The sequence below is a fragment of the Acomys minous genome, assembly GCF_964271855.1.
Source record: "Acomys minous genome assembly, chromosome: 14".
Taxonomy (NCBI): domain Eukaryota; kingdom Metazoa; phylum Chordata; class Mammalia; order Rodentia; family Muridae; genus Acomys; species Acomys minous.
In genome coordinates, this window is record NC_140496.1 from 90,066,183 (window position 1) to 90,084,963 (window position 18,781).

The window sequence follows — 18,781 nt, forward strand, 5'->3', positions numbered from 1 at the left end:
TTTGATACCTATTTTTCTCACAGGAAATTCTCAAAGATTTTTCAGAAAATGACTTCCTCAGCATAAAAGCTGAATTCCAGCAAGTACTAAGTAATAGGCAAGAAATGACTCAGTTTTTGGGAAAATGGTTGACTACTCCTTTTGACATAGAGAAGCTTAAAAGTGGTATCCGAAAAGAAAACAATAGCCTGTGCCAAGTGAATAACTGCTATAACAGCAAAATAATTGTGAGTATAATTGCCCATCATTCAGATGCTTTTATTTTTCCACTCATTCCTAAAAGGGTTAGACTGGTGTATATTTTCTGTAATTTATATGTAGGTACTCTATAAAATTTTTGCTTGTATAAAATTTATTCTTTTATTGGATTAAGCTTCTTTAAGACAATTAAACCGGTTTGCCCTTGGGAAGGCAGCAGGCTGTTTGCATGTGATACTGAGCTCCCGTTTGTGAGATTTCGCCTCTGCTCGCTGTTCTGTTCTCCTCGCACTGTTTGTGAGGACGGAGCCTTTGCCCCTGTGGCCTCAGGGAAGCTGAGACCTGGGAGGGCTGGAGGGTTCTAGCAGCTGTAGTAGCAGTCCCGGCTGGCTGCCTCAGGGGCTTCCCTGGCACGTGCTCTCATCCTAAGTTGGACATTCCAAATGTGCCAGCTGTTACTTTGGTTTTTGACATGTATGTGTCAGTGTTTTGTTTTGTTTTGTTTTGTTTTCAGTTAGATTTATGGAAAAATTAATCCAGCAGTATAGAGAATTCTCATATGCTGCATCCCCTACAGATAATCACTCTGATTACCAAGACCCAGCTGACAGTCAGTGATTTCTAGCTCACCCTTGGTGTTGAGGAGCCTGTCAGCTTCTTAATGTATTCTGACATACACCCGTCACGCCAGTGTCAGCTGGCCTTCGGTATAAAAGAAGTAGTGATTTTGACTGTTGTCGTCTACACTGGAATAGAAGATTAGCAAAAGTCAGTAGCTGTTAAGAGTATTAGCTACTCTCCAGAAAACCTGGGCTCAGCTCCCAGCACCCACATGTGGCTCACAGCTGTCTGTAACTCTAGCTCCAGGGACCCTAATGGCCTCTTCTGGTCTGCAAAGGCACCAGACACATGCATGGTACACAGTGCACAGACAGAAATGCAGGCCAAATACCCAAATACATACAAAAGAGTTTTGAATCAGCAAATGACTTTCTCTGGGAGCTGAGGTTTGGAATGAGGTAGGAGAAGAGATCGTTGTTAGGGTTACTGTGTGTGCCCTGCTATTAATGACTTTAACCCACACACTTCTTCAGATCCGGGTCACTGTAAACCTACTGAAATGAAATTCTCATTCTCAAGCCCTTATTCTTTTTATTCACACCATTGTTAAGATGCAACATGTTGAAAGAAAGATGTGCGTTCATCGTCTGGAGCACTGTTCTAAGATGTGCTAAATACTGGGTTTCAGCGTGCACACTGTCCTAGTGTTTTTATTAATGTGATTTTAATGCATCAGTTACTTTGAAGCTGTAGTGGTCTCTTACTGTTCATAGGCCATGATAAATGAGTCAACAGAGTTTGAGGAAAGACAAGCCGCCAGATCCAAAGAGTTGGAACATTACCTGAAATCACTGAAAGAGAAAACTAAACAACTGTCTAAAGACTACCAGACATTGTCTGCCTCCCAGTCTGTGGCCCGTGAGAATCCTCATGCTGCACCAAAGCCTGAGCAGCTAACCCCAGAGGTAGGATGCTACTGGAGTTCAGAGCAGATGTATAGCATTGACATATTCTCTGAGTGTGAATACGCTATTTCATGTGTGCGTGATGAGTGGGGTTCTTACGTATGTTGTACGGTAGTTACCATTCGGCTAACTATGAAACATGCTATCATGTAGGATCTTTCCTGTGAGTTACAAAGCAGAAGTGAGTCATAGTTTAAATACCATGTCCAGTATGTATATGTATACATACATAGCTTAAAGACCGTATACAGTATGCCGTACATTTCTTTTTTCCTATACATTTCTTAAAACTTATGAATTTCAGCTAAACTACAATGTGTATGGAAAACAAGTTAGTTTAGAGAAAAATAGCGATTTAGCTTATTTTTAGTTATTGTCTTTAATACTGATTAATATGATCATAATAAAAAGAAATAGGCTGAAAGTATGGCCGAACTGTTAGACAAATTAATATGTGTGTAAGAATCAGTGTCATTTGAACAACCCAGGTAGACTGTTAGCTTCCTTTGCTTGGGAATTTGTAACAGCAACAAATATGCTACTGTGATTCCTTAGTATGCAAAATATCTTGGCAGGATTTATTTTGCCAAAATAAATACTTAATATAAAACATCGGCCACTAGCTTAACAGTTCCTATTAGAAGCTTGAAGATCACAGGTTTTGATTTTGGTTTTGGTTTTTCTCAAGTAGAACTATGTTTATTGTGTATGGCTGATTGTTTTTATAAATTTTATACTTGCTTATTTTTGCTCAGAAATTTTCTATAAGTGGAAACGGAGATAAGCAAGAAAAGAAGGTTGTTTCATAGTCCTTGCTAGGATCTGAGGAGATTCATTTTCATTTTCTTATTTTTTGTTTGGTTTGTGTTGTTTTTCAATTACTTTAGAAAGTCAAAGTTTCTTTTGTTGTTTTGTTTTTGTTTTTGTTTTTGTTTTTTTGAGACAGGGTTTCTCTGTATATCCCTGGCTGTCCTGGACTCGCTTTGTAGACCAGACTGGCCTCGAACTCAGCGATCCACCTACCTCTGCCTCCTGAGTGCTGGGATTAAAGGCGTGCGCCACCACGTTCACCTCAGCACTCTCTTATTAATAATGGTAATTAAAAGGTAACTGACTACTCAATGTGTTTAGAACTGTGCTAACTAGTGTGTCCTGTAACTCATTTGCATTTAAAGAATTTGCTGATGGGGTATAATATGAAATGTTTGCATTCTTTAACATGGAAAGCATCATTTTCTAAGTAATAGGACTTGTTTGGGGGGGTTGGGAGCCTTTTTCTAGTTATTTTGAGACAGGGTTCCCTGTGTATCCCTGGTTGTCCTGGATCTCTAAACCAGGCTGGCCTGGAGCTCACAGAGATCCACTTCTGTCTGTGAAAGCCATGAAAAGCATGAAAGCATGTGAGCACTTTGTCTCATTTGCGTACTGTGTGATTCTGCCATGAAGATTGGTTGACTTGTGCTTCCTCTAACAGAAAATTCAGGAGCTGGAATCCTCCCTACAAGAAGCTAAAGAAAGTGCCGCGCATAGAGAAGGCCAGCTTACAAAGATGCGCACAGAGCTAGCAATGGCTAAAGACTCAGTGGCAAAACTCCAGAGCAAAGTCCATGAGTCAAACCAGTGCCTTGAAAACACAAAAGCGACAGTACGGATACTTGAGGTAAGTTAGACCAGTTTCATAAACAAAAACTTTCTTTAGCCTGTTGGATTTGGCAAATGACTTGATGCTCTGTTCGCCCCTCTTACCATAACCTTGTAACACCTGTGTAGGGCGCAAGTTTACTTCTCAGGCTTCAAAAGGAAGTCACTAGCCAGGCGTGGTGGTGCACGCCTTTAATCCTAGCACTCAGGAGGCAGAGGTGGATGTGCGTTGGAGGCCAGCCTGGTCTACAAAGTGAGCCTAGGATAGCCAAGGCTACACAGAGAAACCCTGTCTCGAAAAACAAAAAAATATAGTGGTGTGCATGTAAAAATTCTGACTTGTTTGGTTTTTTGTTTTGTTTTGTTTTTCTATGTAACCCTTCCTATCCTGGAACTCACTGTAGACCAGACTGGCTTCAACCCCACAGAGATCCGCCTGCTTCTGCCTCCCGAGTGCTGGGATCACAGGCGCATGACACCTGTAGTATCCAAAAGTACTTATTTCAAAATTTACTCACAAGGATATTAGTTTTCCTCTGCATACAACTGTTAAATATAATAGGACAAATTGTTCAAATCAGATACAGTGAATTTGTTTAAAATCTGAACTATAATAAGCCTTTATAACCATCCTATACAAATGCCTTTTCAGACATTACAGTGACTACAAAAACAAGAGTAAAATGCTTGAACCTTAGCAAAATGTGAGAACATGTGAAAAGACCTAATATATTGGAAAGCAGGGTGTAAAGTAAGAGACTCACCATGCCCCAAATCAGAGCTGAAATGAAGCTGTAGGGTTTCCCGTATTCATTTCTCTCTCTCTCTCTCCTCTCTCTCTCTCTCTCTCTCTCTCTCTCTCTCTCTCTCTCTCTCTCTCTCTGATTTTTAACTGGGGAAAAGGACAAATGAATGCCTGTGTCTGAGACAGTCAGAGACACTGACCTCCTGGAGCAGGAGTTATATAGGAAGTTGTGAGCTGCCTGACGTGAGTGCAAACTTGGGTTTTCTGGAAGAACAGATGTATTCTTACCTGCTGAGCGGTCTCCTGAGCCCTTTTCAGTATTAATTTCTAAGTCTGCTATGATTCAAACCAGAAGCACAGAGGACTATTTTTCTAGTGTAGGAGCAGTTAACAGAATCTACCTAGTCTACAGGGGCTAAACAAGTCTTACTAGCTGGGCATTTCTGTTTCAGTCTTTTTAGTTCATTAATAACACTGGACAGTTGCAGGCTAACAAGTGAGTCTCGCTGTGACCACAGGTGATACGTTTGCCATGCAGAGTTCTTACTGTCACTCATTTCTAAGTCAGCTTTTCCAGTTTTGATTTCTCTGGGGCAAGAATTGCTTAAGCTATGTTTTATGTGATGCTTTCTTTGTACCCAAAGAATACCTGCATAATTTCTACATTTTCAGCATATATTGAAATTCTCTTGTTGATTTGCTTGAACTTTTGAAACAGTTTGTAGACAAGCAGATGAGTGGGACAGAACAGAGAGCCTAGAGACAGACACACTCAAAGGCAGTCCCGGGGTCGTTGAGAAAAGGACAACGGTACCTCAGTGGAGAGAGGACAGTCCATCAATATTGATGCTAGAGCCTGGACACCCACATGTGTGTCTCAGACGGGAGTGGCAGTGTACACGTGCTGCTCAGGAGGCCGAGGTGGGAGGATGCCATGCTTTCTCCAGCCTGGGACCTGCCGGACCACATAGCATGAGCTCATCTTAAAGAAACAAAATGCATCGTGGACATAAGTGTAAAACAGAATAATGAAGACAACACAGGAAAGCACATATGTCACCTTAGATTAGACAATGGCTTCTTACATAAAGCCGAAAGAGCAGCGCATAGGATTAAACATAAACACATCGGACCCTCTTACTGCTCGGTTCTGCTCTCCAGAGACTCTATCCAGAAGAATAAAGTTTAAAAAAAAAAAAAAAAACCAGACATAGAGAAAATATATAAAAGGCCTTAGCCAGGCATAGTGGCACACGCCTTTAATCCCAGCACTTGGGAGGCAGAGGCAGGCAGATCACTGTGAGTTCGAGACCAGCCTGGTCTACAAAGTGAGTCTAGGACAGCCAAGGCTAACATAGAGAGACCCTGTCTCAAAAAAACAAAACAAAAAGCAAAAAAAAAAACAAAAAAAACAAAAAGAAACAAACAAAAAAACAACAGATAAAAGGCCTTTATCTGTAAGATCCTGAAATACTACAAGTTACACATACAAAACCCGCCTAAAATGTAGCAGGAAGGAAATCAAGCAATCCTATATGAAATGGGGGCAATTAGAAAGAGCTCCTCACTCTCAGAAGAAGATACATGGATGTGTTTTGATGTATCTGTACAATGTTATTGCACTATTAAACAGTAATGAGAAAGCTAAGGACGTAGCACAGTTGGTAAGGTGCTCACCTGCCATGCTGGAAGCCCTGGGTTCCCTAACACTGCTTAAAGTAGGATTGGTGGCTCACGCCTGTAATCCCAGTATATGGGAAGTGAGCTAGGAATCAAGAGTTCAAAGAGATCAGCTTGGAATAGAAGGAACATACTTTGAATTAGTAAAGACTATATATGACAGAACTATAGCCAACATCACACTGACAGGAGAAAAGCTCAAATCATTCCCACTCAGATCACAAACAAGTGTCTTCTCTCTCCACTCCATTCGTTATAGTGCTTAAAATATGAACTAAAGCAATAAGGCAGGCGAAGGAAGTAAGAAGGATGCGAGCAGTTGGTTGCGTCTATACGCAAAAGACCGAGGACTGCACATTAATCTTAGAACTGTTAAACACCTCCAGCAAAGTGACAGGATACAGAATGAGCACAAATCAGTTGCCTTCCTCTGTAATCACATTCACAGTGGCCACACACAAATAAACCTGGGGATAAAGCTCACCAAGAATGTGAAGGATTCTGTCCTTTTAAAACTGCAGAAATAGGGGGAGACTTAGCAAGTCATGAAAAGACACACGGGTCCCTTAAAAGCATAATTCTAAGTAAAAGCCATCTGAAAAGGTTCCCTGCCCTTCTAGAACAACCTCAGATGTACTTTGTAGAAGACAAAACTAGGCAAACAGTAAAAGGATTAGCCTTTGCCATGAATGGAGAAGAAGAAAAAGATGAGTAAGTAAAACATGAAGAATCTAAAGACACCCTAATATACACTCTGGGCCTTAGTTAATAGTTCAATTAAAAGTATCCCTGTTAGGCAGGTGTGGTGGTGCACACCTTTAATGCCAGAATTTTCTGGACTTTCAGTTTCTCTGTAAACCTAAATAAAACTCTAAAAATAGGGGCTGGAAAGTGGCTCAGAGGTTAAGAGCACTATCTGTTCTTCCAAAGGTCCTGAGTTTAATTCCCTGCAACCACATGGTGGCTCCCAACCATCTTTAAGGAGATCTGATGCCCTCTTCTGGTGCAGGCACACATGCAGGCAGAATACCATATAATTAATTAATTAATTAATTAATTAATTAATAATAAATATATAAATAAATCTTTATTTTTAAAAAATAAACTCTAAATATAGTCAAGCTGCAAAATGGCTCGTTGGGTAAGGATGCTTGCCACCAAGCCTGAGTTTGATCCCCAGCGTCCACAAGGTGCAAGGAGAAAGCTGACTTTGAAGTTGTCCTCTGACCTCTCCTGCAAGCCATCACACGTGTCTACACACTTACAAAGAAGTAAATTTAGAAAACATTTAAGTATAGTCATGATTTTCTTAAAAGATACATATCTTTACAGATATATAAGGCTATTTGTACTTCCTGAGTACTGTCTTTTTTTTTTTTTTTAAATAATGTGTATGAGTGTTTGCTTGCCCAGCTCTGGAGTTCTAGACACTTAGAATCTGTCATAAGTGTCTATAACTGTAAGTTAAACCTAGGTCATCTGAAAGAGCAGCCACTGCTCTTAACCCCTGAGCATTGCGCCAGCCCTCATTTTACTATTTTCAGCCTTTCTGTTTCATTTGGTAAAGTATATAACAGTTTTCATTGAGAAAGAATTTCTTCTTTTTTTTCAAAATTTATTTATTTTATGTGCACTGTTTTGCCTGCTTGTATGTCTATATGAAGGAGTTACAGGCAGTTGTGAGCTGCCGTGTGGGTGCTGAGAATTAAGCCAGAGTCCTCTGGAAGAACGATCAATGCTCCTAAGTGCTGAGCTATCTCTCTAGCTCCCTGAGAAAGAATATTTTCTTGAAGAAGGAAAAATGTTGGCTTACATATAGCCTCAGATATACTTCACATCAAACATCGGGATATTATTCAGTTAAAGTTAATGCCTTTATTATCTTTCGTGTGCCAGGAGTTATAGGCAGTTTTCAGATATTCCTGCTACAGCAAAGGCAAGCAGAGCTGTCAAAATCAAAACTAATCATTGTTTTTCTTTACTTTTTTTCTATGAAAGGACAAAGTTGCTTTAGGAGCTGCACCCTATAAAGAAGAAATTGAAGATCTCAAAATGCAACTGGTGAAAATTGACCTAGAAAAGAAGGAAAATGCCAAGGAATTTGAAAAGGAGTATGTATGTCTTTGTTTTCCTTTAACTGAACACGGCTTCAGTCACATGACATTTCTTTATAAACTACACAAATTATCTCTGCATTAGTTTACTTTTTTAAAGTAATTTGTAAAAATATTTAGTTTTTAAAAAAAATATGTAAGCATCCACAGGCTTTAAGCTCATTAAATTGTGATTATATATGCCAGTTATTAAGAATTAAACACAGTGCTAGCTGTGGTAGGGTGTTTGCCTCGCATGAGCAAGGCCCTGGTTTTGGTCCCCAGTGCCAAAAAAGTGAGCATGGTTCTCAACATTTAGCAGGGCGTCTTTGAATGTTTCTTCCCTGATGATATATGAGTAAAAACTTAAAAGTGGCCTCTCATCCTTTACAGTGAATGCTGTGTGTGTGTGTGTGCACAGGGCTTTCACTAAGGCTTCTCTTGGTTCTGTTAATTCCCTCTCTGCGCCCTGTTGTGTTTTTGCATAAAGATTGTTTTCTTTTGGTGCTTAGGACCCCGCCCGCAGCATATCCTCTTTTTACTAACTTACCTGTGTGTTGTCCTGTTACACATAACAGCCTGCCAGAGCTCCTTCTGTATTGAGCATAATGAAAAGAACATTTTCATCTTAAACAGATTGTTAGCCTCATCCAGTCCTTGCATTTGAACAAAAGGGAGGCTTATGTAAGAGGCTGTCCCAAGATGCAGCCTAGCTCCTTAGAATTTCTTCCTTGTCCTGAATGTCCTGAATGAAGCCCGTGTGTCTTCATGCTGTGTGACCAGCCTTCTATCAATAAGAACTTGTGGTTTCAATGAAACCAGTATTGTGTTCTCAATTAGAAAGGGCAGCTTACCTACAAAATACAGTCAGAATTTATTTTCATAGTTACTGGGTTTTTTGAGACAGGGTTTCTCTGTGTGGCCCTGACTATCCTGGAACTCATTTTTAGACCAGGCTGGCCTCAAACTTAGAGATCCACCTGCATAGTGGGATTAAAGGCATGTGTCACAGCACCCAGCACTATTTTCATAGTTTTTAAGAACAGTATATTTTTTGAGGCAATACTATAATTTATCATTGCTGATTAATGCTTGAATTGCTGCCTGACAATTCATAAGCTCTCTCCTGGGAAGCAGTGCCAAATTTGACCTTTGACTCTTTGCCATAAATCAGAGCTGCAATAAGGATTTGCTTTCCTGACAATACGGAAATTAAAAGTGTTGTGGTTTAGTTTTCTTTGTTGTTTTGGTTTGTTTCTTTTCATTCCTGATGGTTTTCTGTTTTATCAGTGGTCAGAGTTTATAGTGGCTCCAATAAATAATTTTGTTTAGTATATAACTAATGCCTACTATATTTCCAGAAGTTTTAAATGAATTAGTTTCTCAATAATAAAGCTGGGCTGCTCCTACAGCTGAACAGCCTCCATGCATTTGGTTGTAGGCATGAGAGCCAAGCTGTATTCCAGGGCCTGATCTGCTAGAGCATAGGAATGTTATACCAACATGGCATGTCAGAGGAGAAAGTTTTCTGCAGCAGTTCTATTTACTTTTTCACATAAAATCACTTGGACATTTACATATTTTTATCATTTTATTCTTGTTAGAATTCTTTCTATAAAAGCCACTGTTGAACATCAAAAAGAAGTAATAAGGCTACTGAGAGAAAATCTTAGAAGAAATCAACAGTCCCAGGATGCCTCAAGTAAGCTGAAGAACCCAGGTGGTGATGGTGGTGGTGGCGGTGATGGTGATGATGATGATGATGATGAAGAAGAAGAATCCCAATTGCAGTTTTCCCTCCCTCCACTCCTCGAGCTCACCACCACCACCCCTCTCCCTAGATCCTCTCCTCCATTCCCCAGGGATGGCAACCAAATACATCATAACAAGATGCAGTAAGACTGGGCACAGTCTAGATGTGGTGATACACACCTTTAGTCCTAGCAATCCTAAGTGGATCTCTGTGAGTTTAGGCCAGCCTGGTCTACAAAGTCCAGAATAGCCAGGGCTACACAGGAAAACTGTGTCTCAAAAAACCAAAAAAAAAAAAAAGAGAGAGAGAGAGAAAAAAAAAAGAAAGGAAAGAAAGAAAGAGAAAGAAGAAAAAGACTAGGCACAAACCTAGTCAAGGCTGGGTGAGACAAGCCCATAGGAGGAAAAAGGTCTGATTGATATATGATGAAATCTCAAAGTAGTTTTTATTTGCATTTCTCTGATAGCTAAAAATTTGAATATTTAAGTTGATGATTATTAACCTATGGGTCATGACCCCCATAGGGGCCGCTTATCTGGTATCCTGCATATCACATATTTACATTATGATTCATAACAGTAGCAAAATTACAATTATGAAGTAGCAACAAAATAATTTTATGGTTCTCACCACAATATGAGGAACTATATTAAATGATCACAGCACTAGGAAGGTTGAGAACCACTACGTTAAGTGATTCTTGATCTTCTGTGTTCCATCTTTTGAGAACTGTCTTTTTAGTTCTATACCCGCCCCCTTTTTCTTTCTTTCTTTCTTTCTTTCTTTCTTTCTTTCTTTCTTTCTTTTTTTTAATGTACAGTGGTATTTGGCTGGCATGTATTCCTGTGTGGCGCTGTCGGATCACCTGGAGGCGGAGTTATAGACAGTTGTGATCTGCCTTGTGGGTGGTGGGACTTGAACCCAGGTCCTCGGGAAAAGCAGCTGAGCCACCTCTCCAGCCCCCTTTATGCTATTTTTTAATTGAGTTTTTATTTTCTAGATCAGTTCTTTCGAGGGGGTGGTTTGTTTTGGTTTTTTAGTTCTTTTTCATTCTAGGTCCTGACTCTGTCATCCGTGTAATTGGTAGTTTCTTTTTCCACTTCTAACTAGTCATTCTGCTAGAATGATGGTGTCCTTTGTCCTCCATTGGGTCCCACTTACTAGCCCTTGGTCTTCATGCTTCTGCTTTTGCGTTCTATCAGAAAGCCTCTCCAGTGCGGGCCTAGCTACTCGCTCTTGTACCACATTGAGGGCATCTGGCCTGTGTGGAGGTCCTTGGCCCGTCTGAGTTGAGTGTTGTGCAGGGTGACAGATGTGGACCTATTGTCACTCTTCTCCATGCAGCCCTCCATTTTGGCCAGCACCGTTTGTTGAAGATGCTAACTTCTCCAGTGTGGTGGGTTGGTTTTTTTTGGTTTTTGTTTTTTCTGTCATCAAACATCAGGTGTCCATAGCTTTGTGGACTTATATCTGGGTCTTCATTTCAGTTCCCTTGCCCATCATGTCTGATTTTTATACCAATACCATGATGTTTTTATTGCTGTGTATAGCTCTGAGCTATAACGTGAGATCTGGGATGGTGGTAACTCCAGCAGTTATTTTATTATACGAGACTGTTTTAGCTATCTTGGGCTTTTTGTGTTTCCATATAACACAATAAATAAGATTATTTTTTAAATTCCTGTGAAGAATTGTGTTCAGATTTTGATGGAGACTGCATTGAGTCTGTAGATTGACGTTGGTAGGATGGAAGGATGGCCTTTTTCAAATATTAATCCTACTGATCAGAGAGATCTTTCCATCGTATTATGTCATCTTCACTTTCTTTCTTTAGTGTCTTAGAACTTTTATCGTACAAGTCTTTCACTTGCTTGGTTAGAAGTATCCCAAGATTTTTCTTAGGAAGTCTATTGATTTTTATACATTGATTTTGTATCCTGCTACTTTGCTAAAAGTGTTTGTCATCTGTAGAAGTTTCCTAGTGGAATTTTTAAGGTATTTTATGTATAAATCATATCATCTGCACATAAGGATGCCTCAGCATTTCTTTCCCTAGTTGTATCCCCTTGGTCTCCTTCAGTTGTCTTATTCTTCTCAGTAAGACCTGGACCACTCTACTGGACAGGAAGGAGAGAAGGGACATCATGTCCCACTCCTTGTTTCATGAACAGTGTCTGGAGTTTTTCTCTGTTTATCAAGACTATGGCTGTGGGCTTGCTGTAAACTCTTTATTATTCTGGGACATTTCCCTCCTATCTTTGTCTCTCCAGGACTTTTACCATGAGTAGAGGTTGGATTTTTGTCAAGGACTTTGCTGTATTTAATGAGATGCTCATCTCTAATCCACTGGGCTATTGGAGCAGTTCTGGTTTCAGAGATGCCTGACTTGTACCTGAATGCTAAACACGTACATCGCTAACCCCTCACATGTATTCTGTCCCGTTAGTGAGCTGCTGGCGACCTGATGGGTCATTCAAATAGATGACAGCTCCATTCCGGTACAGTGTTGTCCACAGTGCTGACATTTTAATGTCATTTGAAGGTATAGCTAGCTAATGCGTATGTGTTGCGCACGTGGAATGTGCCAAGTAACTGGGGGCAGGTGCTGCACGGCCTGCAGGTGACAAGGCCCACGAGAGATTAGGGCTCAGGTCAGCTCAGAGTGGCTCTGATCATAAAACGCTGCTGTTTTATAATTAAGGTGGGAGATACAGCTGTTGGAGGCAGATTGCAGGGAAATGAACACCTAATGATCAGTGGTCAAATAGACTGAGGAAGGGAAGCGGAAAGGAGAAATCAGAGACGACTTCCAGGAAATGGTTTTCATAAAGACCTGTTACAATTTTTAATGTTTATTTTGAAATGAGAGCTAACTAAGATTATCTGCCTGGCTAGCCATGGTGGCACATGCCTATGTCTCAACACTCAGGAGGCTGATGCCGGAGGAGCAGTATCAATTCAAAGGCAGCCTGGGCAACACGGAAATTACCTGTTGGTTTTTGTTTTTGTTTTTTTTGTTTGTTTGTTTGTTTTTGTTTTTGTTTTTGTTTTTTTTTTTTGCTTAAAAAGCTTATCAACCTGTGTGTGTGTTTGCCTCCTGCAGTGATAGCAGACCCTGACTCTCAGACTTGGAGTAAACCTTTAACCTGTGGAGGCGGCAGCGGTATTGTTCAAAGCACGAAAGTTCTTATTTTGAAAAGTGAACATAGAAGGATGGAAAATGAAATTTCTAAGTTAAAACAGAAAAATGAACAGCTAATAAAGCAAAAGAATCAACTGTTAAGGTAAGTTCTGAAGCCAGGCGTACTGGCACACACCTTTAACCCCAGCACTCCAGAGGCAGAGGCAGGCAGATCTCAGAGTTCAAGGCCAGCCTTGAGTAGTAAGTCCACACGGCTATATAATAAGAGAGAACTTGTCTCAAAAAAGCAAGCAAAAGAAAGAAGGAAAAAGAAGAAGAACCCAAACAAAGGGAAAAGGCAGGTTCTGCTTGTAGGTCAGATCCTGGAACTTCATACGTTTGAGTTTTTTGTCAATATTTCTACAATTAGTTGTCAACCTTTTACTAATTTGGGGGGAAACAATTTTTAGAGAAGAAATGGGAAGATACTGGCTCCATTTCACGTTTGTTATTCATTAACTGTGCAAGCTTGTGCATGTGGGACCAGGGGTCAGTGTCAGGTGTCTTTCTCAGTCACTTCTCCAGCTTGTTCTTGACACTGGCTCTCTGACTGAACCCAGAGCTCAGTGCTTTAGCTGCCCTGGCTGGCGAGCAAACCCCAGCGAGCTCCACGCCTCCCCGCCAGCACTGAGGTACAGCTTATTACTATGCATCCAGCCTTTTTACCTGGATTCTAGTGATCAAACTTGAGTAGTTCACCCACTGAGCCACGAGTCCATAAACATTCAGTGACGCTGCAGTGCAAGGGACCCCGTGTCCATCACTGTGTCCTCTTGACAGACACGCTGCAGTGCTGGGGACCCCGTGTCCATCACTGTGTCCTGTTGACGGACATTCTGCAGTGCTGGAGACCCCGTGTGCATCACTGTACCCTGTGACAGACGTGCTGCAGTGCTAGGGACCCCGAGTCCATCACTGTACCCTGTTGATGGACATGCTGCAGTGCTGGGGACCCCATGTGCATCACTGTACCCTGTTGACGGACATGCTGCAGTGCTGGGGACCCCGTGTCCATCACTGTGCCCTGTTGACGGACAGACTTGCAGCACTGTATCATCTGGCTTCCACTCGCATGGAAGAGTTGAACTTGTGTGTCCAGCAGTGTGCTGATGGTACAGCAGAAAAAAAAAAGTATACGTTAGGGGTAAAGTACAGCTCCACAGCACAAGGCCCTAGATTCCATTCCCCAGCACTGCAGAAATGAGTAAATGAATAAAATATCCCAGCTCAAATAATTTAGCAACTACATCATCTATAAGCCTAATTATCAAATTAAAATGCAAATGTTAAAAAATGCTAAGTTTCATGTTATATATTTAGTAGGTCAGGGTTCTTTTAAAATTTTTTCCCATATCCACATTGAAGAACTAAACTGTCTGATCTCTGTTTCCATTCAAGTGATAACTCTCAGCTCTCCAAGGAGGTAAAAACCTGGAAAGAAAGAACTCTTCCGAGAGGCACTTCCATAGAAGCAGCTGCTGAAGATTCTCTGAAGTCGCCTAAAGTGACTGGGGCAGATGCTAAAAGGCGGCCCAACACACCTTCTCAGTTCAGGGAACGGAATTTCCAGGATCCTGTGCCAAAAGAGTCACCAAAGTCTTGGTTTTTTGATAACCGGTCCAAGTCTCTACCAGCACCTCACCCGATCCGCTATTTTGATAACTCCAGTTTAGGGCTATGCCCGGGTAGGTAACAGCCCAGCTCGCCAGGTGTCCCTGGGGATAACAGATGAAATCCACATGAGTCATCCGAGCCTCTCAGAAGCTCGGCTGTTGGAATTGTGTTCCCACTGTCATGTGCACTTGACAGTTACATGGTATTTTCCAGGCTGGCAGCTCACTGTGTTCCCGTGCCTCTGCGGGACATGTCAGGCCTCCGCTTGCTGTCAGGGGAGGGAGAGTCACTTCCACACAGAAGCAGCACATCTGACTCCCCACCCACTCAACTCTGTACTCAGCTTGGAAATTGCACTCAGCTTTTCAAAAACAACGATGTGTTGTATGACATGCATATTACTGTAGTCCACCTCTATGTGTGAGAGCTTAATCTCAGGACCTGCAGGGAACTGAAATCCTGGACAGCAGAAAATCCTATGTACTGTTTTTTTCTATGCATACAGATTATAGTAAAATTTCCCCTTTTCACTTTATAGGATATAACTTACGCCTCCTTGTTAGCACGTTCAATCTGCCAGTATCGCTAGTGTTACTGCATTATTAAGTAAAATTAGAGCACTAAATTCAAGCTCTACCACAGTATGATGATCCATCCGCACACCGAGAGGCTGCTGATGGGCAAAGGGTGGGTGGATGAGTGAGAGTCCACTGCTCAGAGCAATGCACACAGCATTTTGTTGTTCCTTGTTTTGTTATTGAGGGGTGGTATTTGGTTTGGGGGTGAGGAGTTTGTGGTGTTTTGGTTTTGAGACAATTTTACTACGTAGCCCAGGATAGTCTCTAATTTGTGGCGCCTCTGCCTCCAAAAGGCTGGAATTGCAACCATGTACTAATCCCATTCTACAGCCGATTATCAAACAATGTAGTGCTTGCTAAAACTCTAACTCGGAGCTTGTGACATAGCCCAGCAGCTCAGTATGAGCCTCGTTACTCTTGCAAGAAGACCAGGGCTCCATACTTGGCAGCTCACTACTGTGTAACTCCAATTCCAGGGCATCTGATTCCCTCTTCTGGCATTTGAGGGCACCAGCCCAGGTACGGTACATACATACATACAGGAAAACACTCATACATGTAAAATAAGAGCTAATAATCTGCAGCCACCTCTTTAGCCTTGTTAAATATAACATCAAGAGTAAACAGAACTCCAACGTGCTGAATCCCTTCACTGTTGCCTGCATGTGGGTTTCTAGGGCTGTACTTGGAGCTTCACTCAGGAAGCTCGTCTCTGGGAAGATTCATTCGCCTCCATCTAGTTTGGGACGTCAGCTCTTGTTGGAATTGTTCAGGTCTTGTTTAAGAAGCCATGTTGAGATTTCCTGGGTGAACTTCTCTACTAGAGCTATGAGAAACAATCTTCTACAGACTTCCTGGTCCTCTGGCTCTTACAACCTTTCCATCCCTCCTCCTGCCCAAGCCTTGGGTGTAGGAGTTGGGTTCTAGAGGTATCAAGTGAGGCTGGTACCCCACAGTCTGTTTTTGACCAGTGGTCTCATTCTGATGTTTAAAAAAAAAAAAAAAGCAAAACTTTTTTTGATGAGAAATGAGACCTACCCTCACCTGTGGGTATTAAAAATAAGTATTAAAATATAGTTCAGTATTATTAGTTTAAGAAAGGGTTGGCAGTGGGCTCTCCTCTCGGGTCTCTGATCTTTGCAGCCATGAATACCTGTCTAGGCTAACAGCACCAGGAATGATTTCTTTTCTGTTGGCAGGCGTTAAGTCCAATTATTTGAGAGCTGTTATTAGCCCCAAGATAAAAGTGCCACTATTTAGCTACTGTGACTATGTTGCAAATGCAGTCACTGTGGTCCATAAGCTTCACAGCTGGGTAAAACTGCCAAAAAAAAAAAAAAAAAAAATGCCTATTTCTTGGCATCTCGCCAAGCAGCTTCTAGTACTATGAAAACCACTCTAGAATGAGCTAACATATTTTGTTCCCCTATAAACAGAATAAAGGAAAATCAGACTTAGTTCATACTTGGTTCACACAAAGCCTCAAGTTAGCTGACTGAGTATCCCTTACCACTCGTTAGTTTTATGCAGAGTGTAGTTTTCTAACAGTTCACCATCTCACAGAGTGGGGCACAGAGCTCTGACAGGAAGATGTACCTACATCCTTACCAAGGACATAAGCCAGTCACCCTTCTTCCCTTACCCACCTGCTAATGGCCTTTCTGCTGCCTGATGTACTTGCTTCTATACGTATTTATGTTTTTGTTTTTGTTTTGTTTTGTTTTCTTTCTCAGAGGAACCAGCTGCAGAAGTAGAGAATGTGGACCCTAAGGCAGAATTCCGTCAACCCTCATCAGGAAAAGATGTGCCTGAGTGCAAAATGCAGTAGCCTCCCCCTCACAGCGCCCTGTGGAATGACTTTCTTTCCTCACGTGCTCACCCTGACAGTGATGCTGCAGCCCAACTTCAGTTCAGCCTAATTTCCACTTCACCATTACAATTAGAAGGTGGAGGAATAAACTAATTTAGTCCAGTTAGAGTGGTGATCACAGGACCTACCTACGTTTTGCATTTGTGATATTCCCAAATGTTGAACTGTTGTATTTATTTTTATGCGTTCCAAAGAATAAAGTTCTTACATAATATATGTACACATTTCATTAAAGTTGCTCATATGTGACTTACATAACTCTAGAGCATAGCAAATAAGATAAAGCTCTGCTGTATGACAAAACTTTTCCTGGGAACATGCAGCACACACATCTACATATACCAGATAGAGAGCCCATGACAGACCAGAGTACGGATGCCATCCATGACCTCCTGAGCCACAAGTTTCTGTGAAGCTTATAGTGCCAGGCATGAACTCACTCTTGTGGAGCAGGCCTTAGCCAAAAGGCTGTTGGTCTCACCCATGACAGACAAGCCACTATTGTGTAAGGAGGTATATCCATCCTGCTGCCATGTTGGTATTTTAGCACACAGGGTCCATGGGAATGTTGACAGTTCACCAGCAGCCTACACCCCCACACCCCTGCACTGTAACAGTCATCAGGGTGGGAGTTTTCAGTTCAATGCCAGCCAGTTTAGTTTTCCCATGTCCTGCAGTCAGAGCAAGCATATGCGGTGTCTTACAGTGGTCTATAGGGACTTACCATCTAGTTTTGACAAACAACAGCAGTACCAATAGCTTTCATGATTTGTGGGGCCTCGAGGTCTTCCATGGCCAAGAACACACAGGGGGGTAGCCCACATTTGGCACTGAGATATTCATTCAGTAACCTTATGGCTTCTGGAGGTATCCCTCTTCCACCCACCAGGGAACATTCTGGATTTTTTTTGTTTTCCATTTCAGTTAGCCCAGTTACAATAATAAAAAACATCAGAGGGCTGGAGAGATGGCTCAGGTTAAGAGCAGTGACTGCTCTTCCAGAGATCCTGAGTTCAGTTCCCAGCAACCACATGGTGGCTCACAACCATCTATAATGTGATCTGATGCCCTCTTCTGGCCTGCAGGTGTACATGCAGGCAGAGCACTGTATACATAATAATAATTTTTTTTAAATCGGATATTTACATTGTGATTCATAACAAAATTACAGCAGCAATGAAATGTATGGCTGGGGTCACCACATCACGAGGAACCATATTAAAAGGTTGCAGCACTAGGAAGGTTGAGAACCACTGTCGACTTTTAACTGTTTTCAAGGCATATAGATAAATACTGCCATCCTGGGATTCCTCCCACAGACACTCCTAGCCCTGACGGCTCAGCTGTGGTTGTACGCTACCCACAGCGAGAAAGAACCACGCAGATACTGTCGTAGCCCAAGGGCCATCAACTTGCGCTGAAGGGGCGTGGCCAACTTGAGCATGGTGGGCGTGGCTCTGCACGCCTTGCCCTTCTCCCCCATTCCCTCTGTCCTGTTAAAACCATTAGATTACATTCCAAAAACTAGTCTAGTGCTAGTCTCATATTTGGCCACTTTCTCCTCCTTAGGCTAAGTGCCAAGGTCCGGCTAGCAAAGTATTGAAGTCCCAGCAATCAAAAGCCTTTTACTCACCTAATTAATGTACCCAATTAAAATTAAACACATTATCCTAACATGGGTGGGGGGGGGGGGCAGGCGGTTCCCTGTTGGGGATTGGTCTGATGTATTTTGATGCTAATCACTGCTTGCTGTCTCTGCCTAACCTATTTGACCAATAAAAGGCCATCACACCTGGGCAGGGCAAATGGGATAGGTGTGGCTAAGGTTCCGCAGCGTGGGGAGAGAGGGAAATCTTGGGAGTAGGAGACCTGAGAAGAGAGGAGAAGAAGCTGCACCATGGG

The 18,781-nt window shown here is 41.9% G+C and overlaps 1 protein-coding gene across 2 annotated transcripts in view; it reads left to right on the forward strand.

Annotated features, from left to right (window-relative positions):
- Positions 1-17,095, forward strand: part of CENPE (centromere protein E) — a 66,695-nt gene extending 49,600 nt beyond the window's left edge. For both annotated transcript variants that reach the window (XM_084755907.1, XM_084755908.1), the window contains 8 exons: positions 24-227; positions 1,533-1,724; positions 3,199-3,384; positions 7,789-7,901; positions 9,488-9,585; positions 12,740-12,920; positions 14,216-14,502; positions 16,743-17,095. In XM_084755907.1, coding sequence (XP_084612033.1) covers positions 24-227; positions 1,533-1,724; positions 3,199-3,384; positions 7,789-7,901; positions 9,488-9,585; positions 12,740-12,920; positions 14,216-14,502; positions 16,743-16,837 — 1,356 coding nt within the window. In that variant the 3' untranslated portion in view covers positions 16,838-17,095. The remainder of the gene's footprint in view (positions 1-23; positions 228-1,532; positions 1,725-3,198; positions 3,385-7,788; positions 7,902-9,487; positions 9,586-12,739; positions 12,921-14,215; positions 14,503-16,742) is intronic.
- Positions 17,096-18,781: the final 1,686 nt, after the last annotated feature.